Raw genomic sequence first — 27770 nt, 5'->3', positions numbered from 1 at the left:
TTTTTGGTAATGATCATCAATCAATTTCTCACGAAAATCTCTTGCTGCTTTTCCCCCAGATTTTGCTACCAAAAGAAAAAGAGAAGAAATAAATATTTTCTTCCATGTAACCTTTTCTTGCTAAGAAATAACAAATACTTCACTTACGTTCGATGCCCTCAATCTACCATCATTTTCTCACAGAAATCGTTTGCTGATTTCCTACTATTGTTTAAACGCATAGATCTGCACAACTGTGCTAATGTCTGATTTCAGTTCTTTATCAGATTTCTATCGATTTCTCTTTCTTCGATTGAAACCAGTTAAACAGTTAATCTTGGTGCGTCAGGTCGGCAGCACCGGAAAAAACCCTAGCTAAACCCTTTTACATGGATTTTCTAGCAAAACGATCAACTATTTTCTCTGTTTAGCCTCGGGTGTTGCTAGTTGTTTCATCTCTTCAATTGTTGTGGATTGGTTGAGATTAATCAACATGAGCCACCAACCTTCAGTGATTCTCGCGACAGCAAGTTATGATCATACCATCAGGTTCTGGGAGGCTAAGAGCGGACGATGCTATCGAACTATTCAGCACACAGATTCTGTACGCCCTTAAACTATTTCTTATCCCTCCTGAATTAGTTTTCCTACAAACTTTTCATGACTATCTGGCTATGGTGTTTCACGTTTTCTTGTTATAGTATAGTTTGAGGATTTTTGTTTTGATTGGCCTTAATGCCTCGAGATGCAGAGGAACTTGGCATTTAATTGAGTTTATAGTCAGTGCTCTAACAACAGATTTTTGCAACACCATCCACACCCCTACCTCAAATTTTCAGGTTGTATTGAGACCCTTTTGAAACTGCGAGAATTTGAGACAGGATATATACATTTCTTAGTATTTGCATGTCTTTTCTGATAAGATCATAGTTCACATACTAGTGACATTTTTGGGTTTCCTCCCGTTTCTCCGTCTATTGGGCATTGGATGTCAATTGATGTTTAAATGGAACGGAACATAACTAGATCATAAGAAGAAAGGTGGAAGATATGGAAGACAATGGGCAATGTGAAGATGAATTTGGAAAGCTAAACAATGCGTGGGTTTGCACGAACAAGAAATTAAGGACTCTTGTGAAATTAAGGACTCTTGTGAAATTAAGGAAACTTTTTATTTTCAGAAAATTTTTGAGGGCTAGTTTGGATTGATGGTCAGATCTGAGATCTAAAACACTGTGTATGACTATAGTTCGAAGTAAAACCTGTAAATCAGCAGCTAATTTATAAAAGTTACAAAGTCATTTTTGAATCCTGTAATTTCCAGCTAAGTTTTTTTTAGTCACCTTATTGCCTTTTTGTCAAACCTAATTTACTAATATGATTTGTGCAGCAAGTTAATCGGCTTGAAATCACTCCAGATAAACAGTACCTTGCTGCTGCAGGAAATCCCCACATTCGATTATTTGAAGTTAACTCAAGCAGTCCTCAACCGGTTTGTTTTATAAGTTACTAATATCATTCACCATTGGTTATATTTTGTTTGCTATAGCTAGGGCCATAACCTTATTTCTTTGGTCGAGTGGCAGGTGATAAGTTATGATTCACATACTAATAATGTTATGGCTGTGGGGTTCCAATGTGATGGAAATTGGATGTATTCAGGTTCTGAAGATGGCACTGTAAAGATTTGGGATTTGAGGTAATGTTTCTCATCTGCAGGAATATCCTGTGCTCATAATTTGCATTGGGCTTCCTCTTGAGGGATTGGATATGCCTATTGTTAGGAACATTTCTTTTATTTGCATAACCTTCCAATTTTGAAGCATAGATTAATTGAACTTTCATAAAATGTTCTTGTTTCAAGAAGCCTCAAAATGAAATGGGGTCAGCTCTTAATGGTATACCATAATTTTGTCTCAAATTTTGGTTGATTCGAAACATTTTCACCAAAATTTCAGGAGGTTTTCTGCCGAGAACTCCATAACTATTAGAAAATCTAAACTTTTTGTGTGAATTCCTTAATGTTTCTTTCTTCTAAATGAGGACTTGGTTTTCAATTGGCAAGCTTTCGTTTCTACAACAACAACAACAACAACAATAAGCCTTGTCCCAACTAAATGGGGTCGGCTACATGGATTTTTGCCTTCCAATCAGTTATGTTTGAGGCCATGCTAGATGTAAGGCCTAAGTTATGCATATCCTTTCTCACCACTTCTCTTAAGGTTATCTTAGGTTTACCATTAGCTCTTCTAGTTCCTTCAATCTGGATTATATCACTTTTTTGTACAGGGGCATTTTATAGGTTTCTGTTTAACTTGGCCATGCCACTTCAAACGACTTTCCCCAAGCTTTTCACTTATGGGAGCAACTCTTAGACCAACTCTATTATGATCATTCCTAGTTTTGCCACTCATCCATCTTAGCATCTTCATTTCTGCTACACTGAGTTTATTTATATGATTCTTTTTAATAGCCTAACACTTTGCACTGTACATGAAAGCTATATAAAATTTTCTTTTAACTTTACTGGAATACGTCGATCACACAAGAGCCCGGACGCACATCTCCACTTCATCCATCCTATTTTAATTCTTTGGGAAACATAATCCTCTATATCACATCTTTTATTTATGATTGAACTTAGGTACCTAAAAGAATCACTCTGAGAAATCTCCTTATTGTCATGTTTCACCACCTCATCGTCTATCCGATCATGACTTAAGTTACAAACTAGATATTATGTCCTCGTTCTACTTAATTTAAAGCCTCTTGATTCCAAAGCTGCTCTCCATGATTCTAACTTGATATTAATCCCCACTTGAGTCTCATCTATCAACATAATATTATCAGCAAAAAACATATACCAAGGGACATCGTCTTGAATGTCTTTGGGTAGTTCATCCATTACAAGTGCGCATAAATATAGACTTATAGTTGATCCTTGATGTAGCCCAACTGTAATTGAGAATTCATTACTTTGTCCCCTCACTGTTCCTTACACTTGTCACGAACCATCATATATATCCTTAACTATGTCTATATATTTACTTGCAACACTTCTTTTCTCTAATACTTGCCACCTTAGCGCTCTAGGAACTCTATCATAAGCCTTTTCTAGGTCAATAAATACTATATGAAGGTCTTTCCTGCATTTTCTATACCTTTCCATAAGTCTCCTAATTAGGTAAATAGCCTCCGTAGTAGATCTTCCTGGCATAAACCCAAACTGGTTCTCTGTAATTGGGTTAAGTGTCTCAAATGGATTTCAGTTACTCTCTCCCAAATTTTCATAGTATGGCTCATCAGATTAATGCCCTTATAGTTATTACAGCTTCCATTTCTACATTTGGGCTTATTAAAGCATCATTTGGCCATAAATTTTTATATTACAAACTTTCCTATGGTTTTGAGCTTGTGATGCAATTTGGCAATTCGTTTGGGTTTTAAAGTCAGTATAATTTGGTGACTTTTTTTGTACATTCTAAAGGCTTAAAGGGTGTCCTTGTTTTTAGTCAACATGGCCATTTGACTAGTGAAATGTATTTTGGTATATATATATAGTCAAGGTATCGAAACAGCCTCTTAGCATAAATTGCTGGATGAGGCTGCGTTGGAAAATTGTCCCCTACCCCTGGACTCTGCTCGTGCAGAAGCCTTTGCCACTGGGTTTGCCACTATTATACATGTGTGTGTGTGTATAGTTTCAATGTGGGTCTGGATCAAAATAGAAATCTTGAACTATGCCTGCAAGTAATTTTACTTTTCAAAGAACATTTACTAAGTGAAAATTTTATTTGGTACAAGGTGAAAGACTGTAATGATAGGATCTGCTACTCCAATGTTTATCATTGCTTTACTATTCCAGAAAATTTAATTCCTCTATTCCCAGGACAAAGAAATGCTTAAATACTATGAAGGCACAATGGTTGGGTTCAGTTGTTAGGAAAACTAGGAAAGTCAACCCCGTTTCCTTTCTATTTTGACTATGAAGTTGGTGTTTTATTCACCCAATAAAGGTATTTTGTAATTTTTCTTTGAGATTATCCCCCAAACCAGTCTCATGTTCTTCCCCATATTTTTTTATCTTCCCCTGCATCTTGTCAGCTGGATAGCACTGACATATTCATGCCTCCTAGTCACCTGCAAGTAGCGGTAGCTGGAACAGAAAATCTTGTTCACAACTGATTCTTCTTGTTTCCGATGCATAACTGATGTAAACCCAGATTTAGGGTTAAGCGTAGAATGAGAATTTTCCTAAATCTAAGGGCTGCCCAGGAAATTCCAGCAAAATAGAATGGGTATTCTAGGTTTATAGGGTGTTTTATCACTCTCAAACTCTGCTGTAGTGTGAACACAGATCTGGAATTTTAACAAGGAAAGGGTGAAGCTTAGATTTAAGGGTTTGTATGTTTTAAGGCTTCTAATGATTCAAGGGTTCGATTAGGTTAGAACTAACTCTGATTTTGTTGTTTTACAATTTCAGAATTAATCCTTTAAGGCTATGGTTCAAACTAGGTTTCTTACTTGGCTTATGACTATTGGTTAGGGTTAGGGCTTGGTCCAATTTGGTTGAAATTAGGATGGAAGGTCACTGGGGTTAAGGGAATGATATTCCTAAAGTTTGGGCCAAATCTAACGGTTAGATTTCCATATATTTGACCTTGAATTTTAGGTCTGAGAAAAAGTCCGAAAATTTTCCAGAAAGCTGGAAAATAAAAAAGAAGTATATGGGGGAGGTTAGGAGAAGGTAGGGGAAGGCCTAATGGGGTTGTGGGGAGGGGGGAGGTGCTGGGGGAGTCGTAGGGGCTAGGTGTACTGCTGCACAGGTGCGGCAGCATGGGTAGGGGGTGGGAGATGTTGCGCAGGACAGGGGAGGGGCTGGGGTGGTCTCGAACTTACTTGGAGCTGCTGTGATTGCTTGTGCACTGCAAGCATCTCTTGAAGGAAGTTGCTTGATTGCTTGAAGATGGCTGGAATGGAGAAGAAGAATATGATGACTTCGATCGATCTCAAAACTCAATACTTTATTCAATAAAAAACTGAAAATTACATATGATGTTTGGCTATTTATAGCCTTCAAAGACTCTTTACTTGGGTGGGAATCCTTAATTGACATGGATCCCACCACTTGACCAAAACTCTTAAATTGGAATCTAATTACTTAAAGACCTCAACCCTGGATTTGGAATCTATTAAAAGACACATGCTAATTTTATGTAACTTGGGATTCAACCAAACAACTTCGAATCAAGATAAAACTCTATAAACCAAACCAAACTCGACTCAACTTAGTAATTTGAACTCAACTAAAATCCTGAAATATTCTAGAATTGCAAAAGGGGGAAAAAATGCCCAAGATACCCCCCCAAATAGGGGTTCAGCCAGGTTTTATTGGCTTCTTGGAGCCATCTTGCGGGCCCCACTTGAGGTTTCGGCCGGGGGGCGGGGGTCCTTGTGTTCACATCAATAACAGCAGAATGAGGTGATGCTTAGCTTGCATCACTGTTTTTAAGTTTGGAGAGGTTCCAATTTGGAGAAGAGTTGGTCTCAAGAGTCTCAACAGAATGAGGACTGCTGAAACTATTGCTTACTTTCGCTTTTTCTTCTTCTTCTTCTTTTTTTTTTTTAATTGATAATAATTATGCTGAGGCTTTCTCCCTTTATAGATCAGACACATCGCTTTACATATATGGTGTGATGCCTGTTCTGTTCAGCTTTTCCCCCCCCCCCTTCCTGAGTGCAAATGTGGCAGAATTGTTGATCATTTTAAAGGACTTATAAATTCTGCTTGAGGTACTTCTAATTCTTCATTACTTGAATCGGTCTCACAACCTGGATTTTTCCCTTGATAAGGACTTCTGCTAATGAACTAGATAGCTCTTTTGCTAGCAATAATCCAATGGTTAAGTTGATCAAAATGCAAAAGCAAACCATGGACTTGATGGTAAGGTTGTAGACCTTGGTGCAAGGCATGAAAGTACCCTTGCAAGTTGCAACCAAGGATTGAACTAGTTATTTTACTAAAAAGCTAGAAATCAATGAGCTTAGCCATCCTACATGAGCAGCAAGAAGATCCAATGGCTGATGTATTTGAAGATCTTCAAGAGATGGTCATGATTGAGACTGAAGCAGATGGATTTGTCAATCTCAGAAGGTATGGAGTGCTAACAACAGACATTCAAATTGGGGACATATCTTGACACTATTCATAAAGAGATTGTAATGGTTGAATTACTTCTTCCTCCTAGGTGTGACTAAGGTGGTCATTGCTGATTTTGATTGTGAGAAGCATAGGATCATCCTCACTCTAAAGTGTATGTTGATTGTGCATTGAAGTTCATACCCCACTTCAGATCTTAGGTGGCAGGTTTTTTCAACATTAGGGGAGTTGATGCCAATTAGGGTTGTCCAATTGGGCCTTAGAAGACTTTACGTTGGTCCATGGACGAATTCTGTAGGTATTGGCACATCTATCTTTGGGTATATTTATGTAATTTATGTCTTTTATACACTCATACTCATGGTGGGAGATCTCGCTATCTTGGTTTTTTCATAAACCGAGACGAGATAGATATCGAGTTTTGTGAAATGGGATATCTCACTCGAGATCTCGCCATATCTGCTATATCTCACCATATCTCTCCCTAGATCTTGCCATATCTCGCTGGAACTCTCAATTTTTGCCCATTTTTCTAGATTTCAGCCGGATTTTTACCTGCAACTACTTTTAGCACATCTACAACATCAAAGGAAGCTTAATCATTCTCTGCTTGTCTTATGAACTTATGTTTTAATGACTTATATAGAATTTCTAATGGTTGTATAATTTTATCATTCTATTCTTGAAAGTCAAGATTGTAATATTCATATGGATGGAATCTTGATGACATTTAAGTTATTTGATGTATTTGATACACTTGCTTTTCATTTATATGCCTTAAAGGTTTTATATTACATGTTATATAACCTTGCATTCCCTAATCCTATAGCATTTTGGTTTCACACTATGGGTAGACTTAGAAATCATACTTAGGGCATTTTCTCACAAATCCAAGGTCACTAGTGTGTTCAAAAGGCCTTAAATAGGCAAAATACCAAGTTATAGCCCAACTGGGACCCTAAAACCCACCGAAATGGGCTACCGAGTTGACGCCCAAAAAATGGCATATCCCAACCAAGATGGTCGAGATTTCGATTATTTAGGGTGGTGAGATCTTTTACCATGCCCATACTTGGGGCTTCAAACTTTTACAAAGGATAAGAATGTTTGCGTCTTCTTTATTGAAGTTTGCTAGCTACTTGTAGAATGTTTTGGTCTTCTTTTGTATGTTAGTCCTTTTTTATGTTTTGGGGGGGGGGGGTTAGGGAAGGATTTTGAAAGCTGGATTGAAAGAAGTAGAAGGTTCGAGATGGAGTAGGAAGTTCAGGGTTTTTGCTGAACAGAATTTTACCAACTTTGGATTAAAGTTGAAGCCCAAGGGAATGGAAAGGTTTTATTTAAGGCTGGTTTGGGACATTTTGATGGTTAATCTTGTCTATGACTGAGAAATGGTGTGGGAAAAGAAAACTCAGAGGGAAATTTGGGATTTAGATTTAAAGGATTAGGAAGAAGATTTGTGTGGGTGGGATGCTTTAAACTTATTCTTGTTGCAGAAATACCTTGACAGCAGCTTGTTAAATAGAAAATGTCCCCAAACTTAAAAAGAAATTTCAGCTTCTTGAAAGAGTAAAAATTGTACGAGGGGAAGAAGAAGATGGTCACACAACTGTGCTGTGCCATTATACCTCATTGGTCACGATAAACAAAACTCAAAATTTTATTTATCAATTTTTTCCCCCACCGCTTGTTACAACCTTGTATAAAACACTCAAAATAGACTCCTATATATAAAAAGGGAAGTCTTATGCAACCCTTAACCCATTAAGTAACTTTATACTGACTAGGACACTAAACTAGATTAAACATAGTCAAATATCAAGTACAACTTAATAGAGAATATTTCCTTAGGCAAAATTCCAAAATAACTTGAATTGAACCAGAGGTTCAAGTAGGCAAATGTGTTCAATTTACACATAACACAACGCAACAAGCCTCGTCCTAACTAAATGGGGTGGACATGGCTTCCAATAACCTTTGTTTGAGGCCATACTAGATACAGGGCCTAAGCTATGCATAGCCTGTCTCACCACTTCTCTTGAGGTTATCTTAGGTTTGCCCCTAGCTCTTCTAATTCCTTCGATATGGATTTTATCACTTCTTTGTATAGGGGCATTTACCGGTCTTCCTTGAATGTGGCCATGCCACCTCAAACTACATTCTTGTAGCTTATCACTTATGGGAGCTACTCTCAGACATAGCTCTAATCTGATCATTCCTTATCTTATCCTTCCTAGTTTTGCCACTCATCCATTTTAGGATCTTTATATCTGCTACACTAAGTTAATCTATACAATGTTTCTTAACAGCCTAACATTTTACACCATATAGGCATACATTATAGCTGGTCGAACGATGGTCCTATAGAATTGTTCTTCAAGCTTTAAGGCAATACGTCAATCATAAAACTTGGGACGCACCTCTCCAATTCATTCGTCCTATTTTAATTCTTTGGAAAACATCATCCTCTATATCACCTTTTTTATTTATGATTGAACCAAGGTACCCAAAACAATCGCTTTGAGGAATCTCCTTATCATCAAGTTTCACCACCTCATCGTGCACCTGACCATGACCAAAGTTATAAACAAAATATTTTGTGTTCGTTTTACATAGTTTAAAGCCTTTTGATTCCAAAGTTGCTCTCTAGGATTCTAACTTGGTATTAATTCTTACTTGTGTCTCATCTATCAACACAATATTATCTGCAAAAAGCATACACCAAAGAACCTCATTGTGAATGCCTTTGTTTAATTCATCCATGATAAGTGCAAATTAATATAGGCTTAAAGCTGATCTTTAATGTAGCCCAACTGTAATTGGGAATTCACTACCTTGTCGTCTCACCATTTACACTTGTCACTGAACCATCATATATATATATATATATATATATATATATATATATATATATATATATATATATATATATATCTGTAACTATGTCCATATATCATTGCTCTTGGGACTTTATCATAAGGTTTCTCTAGGTAAATAAAGACCATATGAAGATCTTTCTTACGCACTCTGTACCTTTCCATAAGTCTCCTAATAAGGTAAATAGCTTGGGCTGTAGACTTCCCGGCATAAAGCCAAGTGGGTTCTCCATAATTGTGGTTACTTGTCTCAAATGGGCTTCAATTGCTCTCGATTGTAACTTCATAGTAAGACTCATCAATTTGATTCCTCTATAGTTATTACAATTTTGAATATTTCATTTATTTTTGTAAATTGGGACAACAATGCTTCTCCTCTGTTCATCTAGCATTTTGTTATGCTCCTAATTTATTAGACAACTTGATTAGCCAAGCTAGCCCATAGGTTCTTAAGCTCTTCTATACTTCTATTGGGATTTCATCGGGATCTTGTGTTTTCCTTACCTTCATCCTCCATATAGCTTCTTTTACTTCGGACATTGAAATTCTCCATATCTAGGTTCGAAAATTGGTGCCATGGTGAATGGTGTAATCGTTTAAATCACAATTATTTGAAGTATGCATGTTTACATCTCTTCTTAGTGTCCTTATTATGTACTAATACTTTACCATATTCACTTTTAATAAATTTAACATGGTCTAGATCTCTACTCTTCCTGTGCCTTATTTTAGCTATCTTATAAATAGATTTCCCCCCTTCCTTTTTCCCTAGTTTATTATATAGCTCTTCATACTTCTTCTTTCTTGCTTTTCCTATAATTTCTTGGCTTCATTTCTAGTCAACTTATACCTTTGCAGATCATCTATATCCTTAATCCTTTGTCATGTCTTAAAACTAGCTTTCTTATTTTTAATGGCTACTTGAACCTCATTATCCGACCACCAAGTTTCTCTATAGAAATGGAGCTTTCCTTTTGATTCACCTATGACATCTTTAGCCACCTTCCTAATACATGTAGCCATCTTATTCCAGATAGTATTAGTGTTCCCCTCAAATTCCCGCTTTCCTTGTTTGACTACTTCATTAGTGAAGGGTTTCAAGCAATCTTCTTTAAGTTCTACCATCTTATCTTATAATATTTAACCTCACATCTTTTATGAGTTTGTGGAGTCAAGCTTATATCCAAGACCCCTAGTTTATGCTTTGTTGTTAAGCTTTCCCATGGTATCACCTTGCAATCCTTGCACACCAATCTATTAGACCTTCTAGTTAGGAAGAAATCTTTTGGCTTCTATGATGTCCACTTTTAAAAGTAATAAAAAATTTCCTCTTTATTTGAAGTAAGTATTTACGACAAATAGATCAAAGCAACAACAAAATCTAAAATTGAGATCCCTTCTTCATTCCTCTCTCCAAAAGTATATCCTCCATGTACACTCTCATAGCCTCTTTGATCTTTCCCAATATGTCCATTTAGATTACCCCCTATGATAATCGTTTCTCCTTGACAAATTTCTTGCATTGATCCATCCATAATTTCCCAAAATTCTAACTTTAGACTTTCATCCAGTCCTACCTGAGGTGCATATACACTATTTATATTTACGATCTATTTCTCCATTATAAGCTTGATAGCAATAATCCTATCACCTAATCTTTTAACATCCACCTCATCGTTCTTTAAATCTTTATCTACTATTATACCTACTCCACTTTTATTACTTCTATCCTCAGTAAACCAAAGTTTAAAGTCATCGAACTCTTTAGATTTTTTACCCTTCCATCTAGTCTCTTGAATGCAAGCTATATTAATAATTCTTTTCCTCATAGCATCTATTAATTCTAAGCTCTTACTTGTTAAAGATTTATTTTCTAAAATGCCCATCTAACCTACGAATTTGGACTAGCTTCTTTACTCGCACTCATCCACGATGCAGGAACCCTTGCCTACTAATCACTACATTTGGGCTCGATGCGGCATGTCGCTTACAGGGGATGCCGTAGCTAGCCCTTGCCCACTTATCACAACACCCAGGCCGTAGTGTAGCGAGTCGCTTCTTTTGTTGGGGAATACTCTAGCATAGTGTTTGTCATATAAGGTTGAATCCATGTATAAGGGTTTGGCTAGATTTTTCTGGTGCCGACTGCCGACCTAACGCACCAACCTCCTCCTTTACCCGGTCTTGGGGCCAGCAGCACACTGGCAGAGACTATACATAAAAACTATGCATGGAGATTAATATATCTATTTTCGTTTACAACCTGGTTACCAGTAATATAGGCCCATAAAAGTGGTCTACCATATACAAAACCCAAGGGATGCCCAATGTGTATAGAACCCAACCGTACACTTCTTCCCAAGAAAAGAAGCCCAATTTGGTGATGAATCTGCATCACATGCACCTCTAGATAGGCCAAACATTGGTATGGATCAGCTTGGTAGTTCTCAATTTCCTATTCTTTATTTATCACATTGCCGTCTCCACTAGGGCTGAAACCTTACATGTTAGGGACCGTGGGGTTTATGTGTCCACAAAATCTCAGCCCCATCCCGTTGCAATATGGCAGAACTAGGTTCCTCTCTGGAAAAACATACTTGCATTAGTAAGGTCATTTAATGGTCCTGTGGCCTCTCAGTGGTGTCCAACCTTATTGTGGTGCATGAAATCATGAATAGATGTGGCTTTTGTGATTGTCAGATAGATATGAACTGGTCTGCAATAATCAGGTCTCAGAATCTAAAATTTGAGTTCAAACAAATACCCCTCATGTCCTTCCATGCCTATGGCACTTTGACCACTAGAATGCATCCTCTGGTCTTCCTTTTGGCTGAAGTTTGGCATGAGTACTGGATTTTGGAGTCTACCATCCACAATATGTGGACTCATCTGATCTGTCACAATTTTTGGGCTGTGTTTAGAGTGCTCTCAACATGAGCCTTGTGGAAAGAACCCATTTGAAAGTATAATAATAATAATAACAGTAGTAATAATAATGATAATAATAATAATATTACTATAATAATGATAATAATAAATTCTTATTGTTATTCTCACTAATGGTACTACTAGTGTTATTGTTATTTATTGCTATTATAATTTGCTCATCAAAGCAAATTTCCCTATTTCTAATTCTCAAAATTTGACAGATTTGTGAAAGCCTTTCTTGGTTCTTAGATGCTACTAAGTTTATCACTCTCTCACACAAATTCTTTGTAATTGTTATTGCTGCTCATCTATCTTGCCATTTGTTTTTCCCAGTTCCTTCAACTTATTCCCCTCTCATTGTTTATCACCTTAGGGCTCCGGGCTGTCAAAGGGAATATGAAAGTCGTGCAGCAGTTAACACGGTTGTTCTACATCCAAATCAGGTCAAGCATTCTTACTTTTTGGATGGTAGTGAAGATACACTTGGTTACTATATGATAAAATAATGCAGGAGAATATAAAGGGTTTCACATAAGGGAATTTTGACTGCTCTTTCTCTCAATCTCTTAATTCTCTGAATATGGCATTGTTGTCTAGGCAACCAAAGCAGTTGGGACACATTTTTTTGGTACAACTATTTCATGTGGAACAAATAGTATACCATAAACTGATACAGTTTTACTATAAGCAAAACAAATAATAAAGAATCATAATTATCAAAAGTAATCACAAAAAAAGAAGCAGCAGCTTATCTCATAAGAATAGTTATCCTAACAAAGGATTCAAGAACATTGAAAATCCTTTCTATTACAAAACTTAAAAAGCTCATCTTATACATTAAGGGGAAAATATTTTTGTTGTATGGGGAAAAAATATGCATGAGGCGGTCGACAATATATACAATTGATGGCTTTTTTCTCAACTTAAACATTTGATTTTTTTTTAATCTAACTTTTTTTAAGTGAACGAATAATTCTCGAATCTGAATTGGAATTTAATTTGTCTCTATTTTTTTTACCGCCTTTTGATAAATTAATAAATCACATTATTCCAAATAATTCTTCATCTAATGATTCTTAAATCCCTTTATACTTGTATATGGTTTTGTAGAATAAAATTTGGTGTTTCAAAAAAAATTAGGTACAAAATATCAAAAACGTGACATTTTTAGCACCTAAGCGGCAATGTGGCGCACGGGGGAATAAAGTGGCACTGTCCAGGTGATAAAGTTGCTGAAATCTTGCATGTCAAAAAAGCAGCTCGGTGCCTAGGCAGACTTCTTGATAACAGTGGAATTTGGTAGTTAGTAGTGAGACCAGTCCTTTTGTAGGCAAGCTTTTTCATATCTAGTTGACCAAGTTAATTGCTCTAGAATAAGATAGTAAGCGAACTGATGAAGAACCTGGGAAGATTTGAATCAGCCAGCTGGATCACTGGGTCCCATTGCCTCACAATTTTCGCCAGCCAACTTGGAGATATGCAAGAGGACATCAGAACATTAAGAAAAGAAGCCAACATAAGTGTCACAGCCTTGTATTGACTCAAGCGAGAATATACTTAGAAGGTTTATGGGACCTGAGATTATAGCCATGGTGATTTTATTGTTGGGAGATTTAGGAGTCTAGATTAGTTCATCTTGTTATGATTGCAGCCTCTTTGCTAGTAGATATATTTAATAGTTCCTAGTGTCATGTTAGCTGATCTATAGCATTCTTCTAGTTTTAGTTTAGATTCTATTTTAGAAATTTTATTTTAGATTATATGTTACTGTAGAGAAGATCCATCCTTAAAAAAGGTAGTTTCTAATTGTGAGGATTAGTAGTTTCTATCTTGTAAGCTTAGGCCGGCTATCAATAGGCATATTTCGTCATAACGAAAAGATACTCGAGGGGAAATCAAATGTACTGGCATTGTTGCCTTCACTAGAGTAATCCATGTAAAACACCTGAGATAGCTGTGTGATGTGAACCTAGGAGGCAGGGCTCACTGTTATAGGTTATTTGATGACTAGCTAATCCAATTATGGTTTCCTGATCCTGTGGCTAGAGAAAATGGGGGTTAAAACCCTGTCGCTAGGGTTTCTAGGGTTGAGTGTCACTCTAGGGTACAAGAGATGCTGATTGCTGTCCAGTTTTGGCCAGTAAGGTTTATGGGGTCAGTTGTCTGCTAATTAGGACTGAATTTGAGTTTCTGCAATTATAGGTTCAGCCCTAGGGTTTTGAGATTTCGAATCATCAAGGGGATGTCTATTCTAGTAGGGTTTGGGAGGGGTAGGATTTGGTTGCTGCTTAGGTAGAAGGTTAATGGTGGGTCGGAGTGATGTTATTAAAAAGAGGGTTGTGGTTGGTTTGGGAATAAAAGGGTCTATGGTTTTAGGGATTTGGAGAATTCTTCTAGGCTGCTAGAAGAAAGAGAGAAGATGGAGAGGGCGGGTGATCTAACCTAAATCGAGATTTTTTGAGATTTGAAATTAAATCCCTAAAATTAAGGTTACTCCAAGATCCTCTCTGTGAACCGGCAAACAAATAATTAATATGGGAAGGTTTACAGAGAGCTAGGGTTTATCAATCAATAAGATGGGATAGATTTGTAGTGGGGTAAAGATCTGGGAACATTTGCTTAACAAAATCTAAATGGTTGTATTAATCAAGAGAGGAAGGGATTTTGGAAAATTATGGTTTTAACAAAATCAAATATGGGATGGGTTTAGGGAAGAACTATGGCTTGGCACTTGGGTTAACCAAACTTACCCTTGGATGGAAAGGGAAGCCTGCAGTTGTGTCTATGGAGGGTTTAGGGATGAATGGATGAAGGTAGGGGCTGTTTTGAGGTTCTTGGCTTGATCTTGATAAGGTTCTTGGGCTATTTCTCTTCTTTCTTGATCCGTCTCTTTCTTTCTTTTCTTTTTTGAATTTTTTGCTTTCTCCTAATGCTGCTGCAAGGTCAAGAAAGAGGGGAAGAGGGGGTGGTAGGGAGAGAAGGGCTGGGGAGGGGTTGCTGCAAGGTCTGGGAGGGCTGTGAGTGGGAGAGAATGAGAGGGAGCGGGGGATTGCTGCCACAAGGTTTACAGAAGGGGGAGGGGTGTGCAATGGGTAGGTAAGGGGTTTGGGGTTGGGAAGGGGCTGGGATGGACTCACTGGTTTTAGGAAGATCTGAATTCTGATTTGAGTTGAAGAGGACTGTCACCAAGGCCCAAGCTTGAGAAGGATGAAGAACAGATCTGGAATTGCAGAATATTCACCAAAACACTCAACCCAGGTCGTGGGTTATGCTTCCCACGACTTCAAGTCTTCAATTTTACTAAATCTTCAACTGATTGTTTACAAGGAGGTGGGGGTTAAATAACCTACAATTTGATGGAAAAAGACTTTGACTTAAAACAAGGAAACCAAATTGGACTCAACTGGGGAATCCTTTATAGGTTAGGATCCCCTTACAACTCAATAAATAAAGAACCACTAAAAAGGGATCTTCAAGAAAAACAACTTGCAAAGTTAATAATAACAATTATCCAAAAGGGATCTTTCTTTAAAATTGATTCTCAACTGGGATTCCATCTCTGACTAGGACTCTCAATAAGAACTCAATTAAAGAAAAAAAACATAAATAGATATGGGCTCACAAAAATAAAAGAAGATTACTGACTACTTTAATGTCCAAAGAAGTGGGAAAAGACCAAAGTACCCCTTGGTCAGCCCGCTTGGTGCACCAGTGGGCTTGGTTCTTGGGCCTAGTTTACTGGTTCGAGAAGGAGGTAGACCTGCTTACATCAGCTGGGGAAGGGACTAGGTTTGGGAATTGGAGGTCGGAATTGCCACTTGCTGTAGTTTATGGAGAGATTGAAGAACACTTGCTGCAGTTTCTGGAAAATATGAAGATTGCTGGAGAAGAAGAACATCAGGGCTGCTGCAGGGTTTCCTTCTCTTGGAAACCCTTCACAGCCCTCTCGAACCCTCGTTGCATATTCCATTCATTAACGGAAACTGATTTGTTTACAACCCTTCGTCATGAATTTATAGCCAAAAATAAGGAACTCCTAGTAGGATCCGACACCTAGAAGTCTTATTTGAAAAAAACTTAACAGTTTAAAAGACTCCTACTCTACTCCAACTTAAACTAAGACTATCAACTACTAATTACAACTGAAATCAAATAATCAAAACTAGAGACAAGAAAGGATTACTACCTAATGCTTAGACTTTGACTACAAGAGTCCCTTTCAAACTAGGACTCCTAGATGAACTAGGTTTTCTGTCATATCTTGTCAAGGATAGATCCAATCAGCAAAGCAAGAGTAGATCTGGAGTCCTGGTGAGCTTCTGCTTCTGTTAAGGTTAGGTTGGATGGAGTAGGGAAGCTGGAAAATGACAAAGTTGCCCCTGCTGGCTCGGTTCTTCAGTAGGGTCATCATCATAAGGAGGGCGGCTGGCCTAGGACTTCTTGCAGCCCTATTCGGATTTCGGAGGGTGTGTCCTGGTGGTTCACATCACTGCTGGTGAGACTTGTGAAATTGGACACCAACCAAGGACCAAAATCTGATCTAAACAGAACTAGCATGAGAAGTTATAAAGCTCACCATTGTAAAATTCGTTGGGTGTGTGGTGATCCAAAGTTAATGGCTTTAGGGAAGAGATGGATAAGGGGAATTCTAGGAGTACTGCAACTTTGGGCTGAATTAGAACAGTGTTATAAATTAGGTGGTGGTTGAGGGTTTTTAGGATGCAAGTTCTATGAGGTTAGGGATTAAGTTTGGGGCTGAAACCTAAGGGGATGGAGGGAATTGTATGCTACTTTGGGTGGAAGGAGGTGAAGTTCTGATGGCAGGGTGTAAATTTATAAAGAGTTGCAGGTTTTAGGATGAATGAAGGTTTAATGGTGATCATGTTAAGGTGGACGGTGATGGGCTGTGGGGCTTTATGTTGGTCGTGAAGGTTAGGTTGGGGAAGGGGATTGAAAGGTCTGATCTATGGGAGAACTCTGAGGCAGCAAAGTCAACTCTTCCTCAGAGCTCTTCACACAAGGCATAACCAGCAGCAATGAGAAGAAAATTTCAGTAATCAAAAACTGATTTTAGTAGCCTACGATTGGAAACTTAATAGGCAGCCAAGCTGCTTAACTACAATAGGAGTTAGCAATCCAATGGGACTCCCCCATAGATATATTTTTCTTGGTTAGGTTTCTGTCTAACTGAGAACCAGTTTTCTGTGTAGGCTTATATCTTTTCTCTTCTCCCCTCTCCTCCTAACCTTTAGATCTGCTTCACCCCTGCCTCTGGTACTGTTATTATTTAATGGTTGGATTTGCCAAATCATACTTCTACTTGGCAGTGCAATGGAACTTGGGCTGATGATAGACTGAAGTAAAGGTTACCTAACTATACAAGAGGAAAGGGGATAATTTGGTTGGTCGGGGCTGCCATTGCCATCGTGCCACCACTATGATGGTTGTTTTTTCTTATCCTCGTCCTTCCCCTTCCAATCATCATCTTCTTTCCCATGGCTATGCTTGTGGCACACTTAATCTTAAGGTGTCTAATCATGTGTCAGCTTGTCTCATCTATCTTGGTCGATATGATTCAATACAACCCATGATGTTTCTTTTCAGTAATTATGACACTTATTAGGTTTTACTATTCGAAAGGCCAATATCGCTGCTAGTTATCAAGACTAAGCATCTTAGTAACTAACTACTAGCTAGGATGACCTAATGATTTATTATTTCGTAATACCATGACCTGAGATTCTGATTTAGAAATGGAATGGAAAGAAAGAAGAAAAGACAAATACAGAGAACACCCAAAAGGTGATTGGAAACTACTTGAACACACCTCATATGATAGTGTATAGAAGACAAAATTAATTAATTTATTGAAGGAAAAGCACAATCAACATCCATGTCATAAGTCATAACGAGTGAAAACTGCTGGAATGAACTGAGTTGTTGTCCTGGTATGCCAAGTATACTGTTCCTATATTCTTTTGTCATCCTTCCTTTAAAGATAGATATATTCACGCAAACTCTAGATGTACTGGGGGCTACTATTATTTAAGTGAAAGTCATCAAGTCATTTAGGTCTGGAACTTCAAAGATATGATATTTGAGATTTAGACGCTTTAAGTTTGTTTGATCAATCATGTTTGTGTCTTCAATGGATATCCTACCTACTATATAGTTAGCCTCTGGTTTAAAATGTTCACTATTGTATTATGTGGTATGATGATGTTACTGCAAAATTGAAATTTATAAATCTTGATTGTGTGGCTTGCAGACAGAACTAATATCTGGGGATCAAAATGGAAACATACGTGTGTGGGATTTGACTGCAAATTCTTGTAGCTGTGAATTGGTATGTATGGACATCTAATTCAGCGTATGCAATGTTATTTCCTGACTTAAAGCTCATAATTTTTTACACCGGGAATTGTTTTACCTGGGCCAGATCTCATGATTTTGATTTGAGTGGTCTTTGGGTATGGTTTTCAGAAACTATTTCTGCTCTTCCTCAAAGAAGTCTTGGAACAGTTTCGAGGCATTAAAACGGTGGTTTGGTATCTAAGCTGATAATATGGTAACGAAAACATTTTGAATCACCCGTCCATTATCATTTCCCTTCCTGTTACTCCTTGGATAATCTCCACAAATGCTCGCTGTGCTAGTGTCTTGGATAATCAAATAGGATTCAGTTTTCATCATTCCGAATTAGAAACACCAGTTACACCATACATCATTGGGAGAGATTGCAAGAACCAACACTGTTGGGAGGGTGAAAATTTATGCTGTTAGGAAATCCATGATGAGTGGGCCTCACAAGACCATAGTATGAGGGCTTCACCAGATCTTGGGACGAGAACTTATGAGAAATCTCGTTTTTATTTTTTTGTTTGGTGAAACCAGATCCCAGGAGAGTCAGGAAGATAGAATGACTTTGGTCTAGATCTCAACTCAACTCGAACTGACGCGTTAGATAAAAAGTCCCAAACTTGATCGAGTTGAGATATCTCAGCTCGATCTCACTGAGATGGAGCAGTTTCACCTAGGTTTCTTTAAAACTTGCTTCCAGCTTAAGCCTCCATTTTTGTCAGATCTTCTGCCAATATTCTAGATCGAAGCAGCTGTTTGAACATTATTTATGAGTTAAGGGCTTTGTATGTGTATTGTGTACAACAGGCTATTGTAGGGTTTTACTTCATTGTACCAGGTTTCCAACTTGGGGTGTGAAATGGAAACTCTCATTCACACTATCTTTTTATAGCTTTGAGGTCACCAATGTGTTCAGAGGGCCTAAAAATGGCTGGAAAGCAAGTTTCAGCCCCAAATGACATCTGATACCCCTCCAGATGGATGTTTGAGTTCCAAAAAACAAAATAAAGTCCCATCACTCTTCGAGATTGTAACTTTCTATTTTGAAAGGGTGACAGTGCTCTCAAGCTTGAGTTCTTATGCAGAAGATGTCAACAACTTCCCACTAATATTCATGATTCTCCACCGTGCTTTTTTATATGCTACTGAAAGTACCATGTATACTGAAGCATCCTTGACGTTGAGCTCATCAACATCCTACAATGACGTAACCAGGCCTAGCCCACATAAAATCCATCAAGATTTGGATCACAAACCAGCCCAATTGGCGCGCCAAGGAGCTGGCTGAGTTCTGTTCGGGGGTTTTTGAGTCACTTTACCCCATCTTTTGGAGCCCTAGTAGGGCTGTTCAGATGCAGACTTCTGTCAGGAGTCCAAATCTACTTTTATTGTTGAGTTTGGTTTTGTTTTGTTGAAGTTTTTGAAGAGACCCAGTCTGGGTAGGAATCCCAATTAGAGAAGGATTCCCTTCGTTAGAAACTTAGAATCTACTCCTTTCAAGGATCCTAGATCTACTTTTATTTTATAATAACTTGGATCATTCCTTGATGAGTTATGATAGAGTGCTTGTTGGAGTGAGAGTCCATGTCTAAGTAAGAGTCCTGGTTGGAATCCAATTATCAAGTAGGATTCCTTCAACTTTATTGAGTCGTAAAGGGAACCCCAAACCAATTGGATTTCCTAAGTTGAGTTAAGTTGGTTTTCTTTTTTGGAGTCCTAGTTTAATTTTTCTTCAATGTAAGGCTATAGAGAGAGCCACCCCTTATGTAAATATCAGATTTTGATGAATAAGAAGAAAGAAAAAAACAGAATTGAAGGAAGACTGAGTTGAGTCATGAGTTCCCTAGGGGGAGGCCCACGGCTGATCTTACTACTTTGTGCAATCACAAGTTCTCTTCATCTTCTTCAACTTGCAGCAGCCATTGAAGGCCTTTTATACAGTGAGCATCCCCTTTCCTAATCAAGTAAGCACAACCGAGCCCCTTCCCTACCATTAGCCACCCTCTTAAATCCTAAAATCATAACCCTAAAGCCCCCATCACCCTTTTTCTATTCTTCTGCAATTTTCAGACTTTTTCTTAAACCTAAAATTTGAGGCCAGATCTACGGAATCTAACCTTAGATCTACCCCAAACTTTAGGAATATCATTCCTCTAACCCTAGTAACCTTCCCTCCCAATTTTGGCCCAATCAGACCAACCCAGACCCTAGTCTAATCCTAATCCTAGTTCATTCCACTGAAACTCTCATAACTCCCAAACCCGTCAACCAAACCCTATACTCTTTTAGGATTACCTTCTCTACCTCCCTTCCAAACCCTAACCCTAGCAAAGAGTCTTAAGCCAAGTAGGAAACCTCAAAATAAACCCAAATTAGGATTAAATCTGAAATTACTGTTTGTGTAAAACAGAATATTTTCCTTCAATTTCAGACCTAGTACTAGCATAACCGAACCCTAGACTTAACCCTAGACCTTTCCATACCTGAGGCTTGGAAAGCAAACCCAGCCCTAGCCGCAAGGTATTGCAGGGTGTTTTGAGTGTGATTCAGCTACTGTTATTGAAATTCAGATATGGACAGCAAGGAATTGAACCCAATTTTACTGCTGGTTCAATTAGAGAGGGTCCTGAAGACTGTCCCAGACCCTGGGTTATGTTGTGTAACCTTTGAGATCTGAGATGCAAACAGGCATTATTGTCAACTTTGTGCTCGAGCTAGCTAAAGGAAACAACTCCAATGGTAAGTGAAGAAATTAGATACAAAGAAAAGAGACAGAAGAGATGAGATCAAATTGCCCTAGAAGAGAGAAGCAAAAAAATTGGGGGATTGGCATGCCTAACCTTTAATATAACTACTACCCAGATGTCAATTTCACATCCTTTAACTATCACCCACACTTGGACCACCTTATGGGATTAGTTCTAAGTAGACTGCATCAGAGGGGAGTCTTGTTGGTATTCTGCAATGTAACCAACTATCCAATAGTGAGTTCCCCAAGTCCCACTATCCGTTGGGCCAGTAGTGTATTAGTAGTTGGGCATCTTGAGAGCTTTCTCATGGCAGGGCAATGAGGTGTGGTTCCCCACAAAATTCTTATAATTTACTGGTGAAGTTCTAGGCTTTCACCCCAAAAAAAAAATCTATTTCATTGATTCAGTCCTGGGTGCTTAACCCTTATAAGCCTATTGAACTGATAAATAACTCTGTTCAAAACAATGGTGCCAATCTCCATATATTCTGAGAACTCATGGGCACTTTTGGATTAAGAAAAAGAATATGGTGTGATGTCTTGATGTAAGCATAGAACCCAATGATAATATTTATAAATTAATGTATTTTGAGAGGAAAAACTAAGTTTCTGAGGTATTTACTACACTTTACACTGGGGATGTAGTACTGGGGATGTAGTTCTGAGTAAATAATTTTTAACTTTAGAAAAATAGAAAGATTAAGTAGACAATAAACGGGAACTTAAAAAATCTGAATTCTAACTTCTTAGATCAATTTGAAACTTCAGCAACAGCATTGCCTGGGTGTTTTTGTTATACTCGGGGTCTGCAAACCTTTTATAATTTGGGTATCAAGGTTGGTGGGTAGTTACAATAGAAATCTAAAAGTAGAGTACCAAAAAATGGTTGCACTGTTTGTGGATAAAAAAACTTGAGATCTTAGCTAGAATTTAAGAGAAACAAACAAGTGTATCTCAGATATGAGATTTTGTGCCAGGAATTAGATAATGGAGGTTCTAGCTGAAACTTGATTACGGAATATCTAGTGTGAAACTTTCGTCATGGTCAGATGGATGATGAGGTGGTGAAATTTGATGAGAAGATCTACAAAATGAATATTTTAGGTACCTTTGCTCAATCATAAATAGAAGAAGGTGATATAGAGGATGATGTATCCCAAAGAATTAAAATAGGGTGGATCATCATATAACCAGCTATGATGTATAATGCAGAATGGTGGGTTGTTAAGAAGCATCACATAGATAAACTTAGTATGTTAGAAATGACAATGCTAGAATGGATGAGTGGCAAACTAAGAAGTATGAGGTAAGGAATGGTCATATTAGAGCAAGTATCGGAGTAGCTCCGATAAATGACAAGCTGTGACAAAGTTGACTAAGGTAGCATGGCCAAGTTCGACGGAGGCCCATAAATGCCCCTATATGGAGAAGCAATTTAATCTAGATCGAAGGAATTAGAACTAGGGGTAAATGTAAGGTAACCTTAGGAGAAGTGGTGAGAAAGGATATGCATAGCTTAGCCTGGTATTTAGTATGGCTTCAAATAGAGCTGATCTGATTGGAAGGCAAGGATCCATGTGACCTACCCCATTTAGTTGGGACAAGGCTTCTTGTTGTTGTTACTGTTCTAGCTGAAAGTTCCTATGAAAAGAAAATACCGCCCAATTGCACAACAGGTTAGACCTTCTGTCGTGAAATCAGCATAGATAGAAAAAGTAGATGGGGGGGGGGGGTTAATACAGAAGAATAATATAACAGAAGAAAAGATATCCAATCTGAGAATGTGGGCTGAACAGAGAGATAAGAAGATGAAAGAGCTCAGTAAAATCAACCAAGAACTAGAAAAACAATTCTAATCCAATAACAATCTGATTCTTTGATTTTATGCATGTGTTAAAGAAATTGATCTGTTCCCAGTTGTACTTTCCTCTGGAGATAGAGCTTGAATCAAACTCGACTCCTTGACAATCTAACAGTGCTATCAGGAAATCTACTATAATAATAAAATAGAAAATTACATAATAACTTGAAGAAAAAAAGTGCCAACTATTCCTGCATGTAACTGCATCATTCATGTGTAAGGTTTTCATCATATTTCTGGAATCCTAGGAATTGCTATATGTGTTGACAGGTCAGAATCCTTCTGTTATACTGTCTGCATTTATGTGATCAAATATTGTTTAAATATGTACTAGTATCATGTTTCTCATCTAATCTGGTGTTAGTTCAGGTTCCTGAAGTTGATACAGCTGTCAGGTCTCTAACTGTAATGTGGGATGGAAGCTTGGTTGTTGCTGCAAACAATCATGGAACATGCTATGTATGGCGCTTGTTGCGTGGGAACCAGGTATGTTGGCTTTTTATTCTTCAGAATTTTCTTTACTTTTGTAGTTTTGCTTCTTTTTTATTTTCAGTATTTTCCCTTGGTAGCCAATACTAGGTCGGAAACAAGGTAGTTTAGGCACAAGCACCATCAAAGCAGTCCAAAAAGACAACAAAATCCCAAGTGACTGCATAATTTAGGCATAGAAAACCTTAGTTATTCTGGAAGTCTATCCCAACAATTAACCTCTTGGGGGTAGCAATGCCAAATTAATTTATGTCAGAACCCACCTAAACCTTAAGGCCTTGCCGAGTCAAGGTCCTGAAACAAGCCTTCAATCAAGTGCCAATAAGTGGCTCTTGATCTGTGGAACATCTCCAATTTTCTTTATGTTACACATGGCATTTGTAATAGTTGAGCTGTTATCTTCATTGCAGAAACACTATCCTACATACTTCTAAGCATGCTTCAAGATCTCGATCTTGATGCCCAACTTGCTCGCTCAAAAAAGCGAGTTGGGGCAAGATCTCATGAAGTTGGGGTTATTTCCTTCTGTTGAAACCAAAGCCAGATTTGGATAGGACTCATAAAGTTACAATAAAATTCCGAGATATACTGAGATCTTGCTGAGATTTGAACAAGGTAACCGAGATATTATCAAGATATCTGAGATCTCAGTCGAGTTTGTTATACATTTTCTTGCTGCTTTTCTCATCTTGCCGAAACCATGCTTATAAGCAATCTGGATTATGATAGATATACTACGATAAGCATGCCCCTTTGCAGTTTGGTTATCAACCAAGTAATACCTGACTGAACTCAGCAGAGCAGTATGATGCTGTTAAAGAAACTCTAATTTTAATACTTAGAACTCAGGTTGGTGAAGGATATTATTACACATATAGAGACTTATGAAATTTTCTAACTTGATTCTCCAAGGACTCACAGTCACACCCTTAATTTGAATAAATGGTCACCTCAAAACAAACATTTTTCCAACCTGTCATCAGCTTCTAAGGTATCCCAATCACTTGACGGTCATTCTTTTGAAGCTACACAAATAACCATTCTAGTACCTAATGGCAGTTCCTAATGACACATCCAGAATAATACCTTATCAGGAAAATGCTTGCATATACTTCTGTCTACGCAAACTACTCCCTATAGCCTCCTAACTCTTGGTTTGGTTCAAATGGGCAGTCTCTTATTAAATAAGATGGTATTATCCAACCCCCCCCCCCCCCCCCCCAAAAAAAAAAAAAAAAAAAAAAAAAAAGAGCAAATTGCACTGGCACACCCCAAAATGGAGGCCTTAAAGCACTGACGCCCACTTTATGTTTAAAATGCACAGAGACCTCAAAATTGGATTTTCATTGGATATATTTGTCCAATTTATCACTGAAAACCTTTCAGACACTATTTATTATAGGGATATTTTTAAAAATAAATAGTAATTTAACTGTTTTTAGTGATAAATTTGACAAATATATCCAATGAAAATCCAATTTTGGGGTCTCTGTGCTTTTTAAACATAAAGTGGGGTGTTAGTGCTTTAAGGCCTCCATTTTGGGGTGACAGTACAATTTGCTCAAAAAAAAAAAAACCATCCCCAAAAGAAGGGGGGGGGGGGACCATTTTTCCCCTTTTTAAGACGGAAGAAATGCATATCTAATGCTTGACAAGTTAACTCGTAGTCATAAATCAACTATTTAGCACTAACTTTATCTATTGTCACCTAATTGCATATAATTTGACGTTCCTCAGACAATGACGAACTTTGAACCACTTCATAAGTTGCAAGCACACAATGGCTATATCCTGAAGTGTTTACTTTCACCTGAGTTCTGTGAACCTCACAGGTACATATTATCACTGTCTTTGTTCTTTCTTTTGCTTGTGTTGAACTTTTAGGATACTAATTAAAGTCAAATCTTACATCTATTTCCACTGGAATTGCTGCTTTTAGATATTTGGCCACTGCATCATCTGACCATACTGTCAAGATTTGGAATGTTGATGGTTTCACTTTAGAGAAAACCCTAATAGGTACTTTCTTGAATCTGTAATGCCACCATATCTCTTTGAATGACCACCTGTTCTAGACGCTGACCTTGTTATTATATGGTATATCCCATTTGTATTCCCAGGACATCAGCGCTGGGTCTGGGACTGCGTCTTCTCTGTGGATGGGGCCTATTTAATAACAGGTAGTTTGCACCAGTTTCAGTTTATTTCTTATGTTTTGCTAGCCTTCTTGTTTATTTTTATGGCCAAATGTTCTCATATCACTTGTTTCCCTGGGCATGATTTGAAATCTCAAGTTTTTGATCCACTTAAACCATTTAATGTTAAATTTGTTAGAGACTCGTGTTATTCAACCAAATCCTTTGAAATTACACTGTTTTTCTGATTAGAGTACAAATTTTTGGAATTCTTCTCTGTTTGAGTTATTTTAGTTATCTATTTTCATGAAGTGAAACTAAACTATTCAAAATTTTAACAAAGAATGCAATGGGGAATTAGAAATATGTGTTTCCAAATAGTGTTAATTGGTGGCCGCCATCCCTGTCAACCAGCTTATGTAAACCCCCTTGGAAAGCGAAAGTCAAAAACTGCATGATCAGATGTTCTTAACCATCTAACTTGTTAATACAGTTCTCTCTTTTTGGGTGGGTGTAGGCGTGTTGGGGGAGGGAGGGAGGTTTTAAATGCTAGGATGAGAGTGTTTCTTGATAGTTCAACAAGGAATGCTGAAGTCTGTGGTGATCATATATTCAAGCTGTGGTGGATGCGATGCGGTACTCTGGTCAGCTTAAATTTTGATCTTTCCCCAAGTCCATCTGCATTTGCCTTTCATGGCATCTGGTAATAGCATGGTATGATTTTGGTGAATGCCACAAGGGGAATTCACTAGCGTACCCAAGTCATCAGAAAGCTACCATTTGTTGTGTACCTTGAATGAATATATAAATGACTGGTGGTTTTCACACATCATAAGTTATGGCCAAAATATTTACCGTATTGGTCCCAAATTAGTCATTGGCCCAGCTTCCTGTTGAGCTTGCAAACTCTGGCGAAATATGATCAGATTGTATTCATTCTGGTATCTCAAGTCCTCCTCCAGCATCCTATATGTTGTCTGAAAATTTTCCCACTGTTGCAGCATCCTCTGATGCAACAGCACGACTTTGGAATATGGCGACCGGGGAAGCCATAAGAACATACCAAGGGCATCACAAGGCAACTGTTTGCTGTGCACTTCATGATGGCGCCGAATCATCTCCATCCTGAATCTGTACACCATGATAAATGTCACTCTGTATAAAGATGTTGAATGGCGTTTCTTGCCATCCCAGAATTCAAATGCATTTGTCGGTGTAGTAATGTTGATGTTACACAATCTTTCTATTTTAGTTTTAATTTTTTTTCCTTGTTATAAGCTCTCATCTTGCTCGGTTGTGTTTATACTTCAGATGTTGGCCCATTTGTTTCGGTTGCTTAGAGGCTATTTAATCATATTAACAAGTAGCATTAGTATTGTTCTTTTCTTTGAAATTTAATGCAGCAATTTATTTCCCACGTTCATTCCGTAGGTGATGTCTTGATGTAGCTTATTAATGTGAAACTGAACCCATCATCTTAAGGGTATCAATTCGGTACAATTCTAATATTTGGTATGGTATTGGTTGGGTATTGTATACATTATCTCATATCATTTACCTTCTTTTTTTTGGGTTATGTAGTTGTTTTTAAAAATTTAAAACCATGCTTTACCGTACAACCTAAATTATCAAACAACAATGCCCAAAATTAAAGAGGGTGTCTGCATTCCAATACTAGTGTTATGATTCTGCTCCCTGAGCTGCCAAGAGCTTGCAGCATTGTTCCCTTCATGCAGGGTGTGTGAGAATTGTATAAATTCGAAAGAAGTTGCGATGGCTCTGCTGTCTTGGATGATTGTTCTAATTCTCCAGCACGGTTCCCTTCATAAGTAACGAAGGATGTCGATGATGTCCCAATCATCCCCTTCGAATATGAGATTCGGCAATCTCAAATCCTGTTACCAGGGTAAGGCTCTCTTGACTGCATGAGCTTCTGCCATAATTGTCGATTGTTCTCCGCACCCTTAACAGAAACAGAGGAGCATCCTTCCAAGATGATCTCTTAGTATTCCTCCAAAACCTGCTTTTCATTTGGATTGATCATTCGAAAAGCTTTAACCTGTGACATTGACCTTAAGCCAGCCTTCTTTTAGAGCTTCCCATTGGATTAATTTCATCTCCTCCACTGCTTTCCCATTTTGCATATTGCTGTGCATATGATCCTCATCAAAAGGTCTAGCTGCCTTTACTATCTCCCATGAGTTCTTTGATTTGTGGTAGTGGATGACACTACTGC

General features: G+C 37.9%; 1 protein-coding gene across 1 annotated transcript; it reads left to right on the top strand.

Moving 5' to 3' along the window:
• Positions 1-37: 37 nt before the first annotated feature.
• Positions 38-26927, top strand: LOC149018786 (target of rapamycin complex subunit LST8). Its single transcript, XM_089152931.1, has 10 exons — positions 38-583; positions 1370-1471; positions 1566-1678; positions 12314-12383; positions 18209-18286; positions 23280-23396; positions 25137-25231; positions 25339-25418; positions 25520-25579; positions 26536-26927. Exons 1-10 carry the CDS (start codon positions 473-475, stop codon positions 26661-26663), a joined length of 954 nt encoding a protein of 317 aa, XP_089009057.1. The 5' UTR covers positions 38-472; the 3' UTR covers positions 26664-26927.
• Positions 26928-27770: the final 843 nt, after the last annotated feature.

Source organism: Hakea prostrata, chromosome 4 (genome assembly GCF_041222555.1).
Source record: "Hakea prostrata isolate BN-2017 chromosome 4, UWA_Hpros_2, whole genome shotgun sequence".
NCBI classification, from domain to species: Eukaryota; Viridiplantae; Streptophyta; class Magnoliopsida; order Proteales; family Proteaceae; genus Hakea; species Hakea prostrata.
This window is presented reverse-complemented; position numbering and strand designations above follow the sequence as displayed.

Excerpts from the sequence above, each read along its gene's own strand:
- LOC149018786 (XM_089152931.1), top strand. The coding sequence starts at position 473 with ATGAGCCACCAACCTTCAGTGATTCTCGCGACAGCAAGTTATGATCAT. Across the intron at positions 25,419-25,519 it reads TTTAGAGAAAACCCTAATAG|GACATCAGCGCTGGGTCTGG; the intron begins GTACTTTCTTGA and ends TTGTATTCCCAG. Across the intron at positions 25,580-26,535 it reads TGGGGCCTATTTAATAACAG|CATCCTCTGATGCAACAGCA; the intron begins GTAGTTTGCACC and ends CCACTGTTGCAG.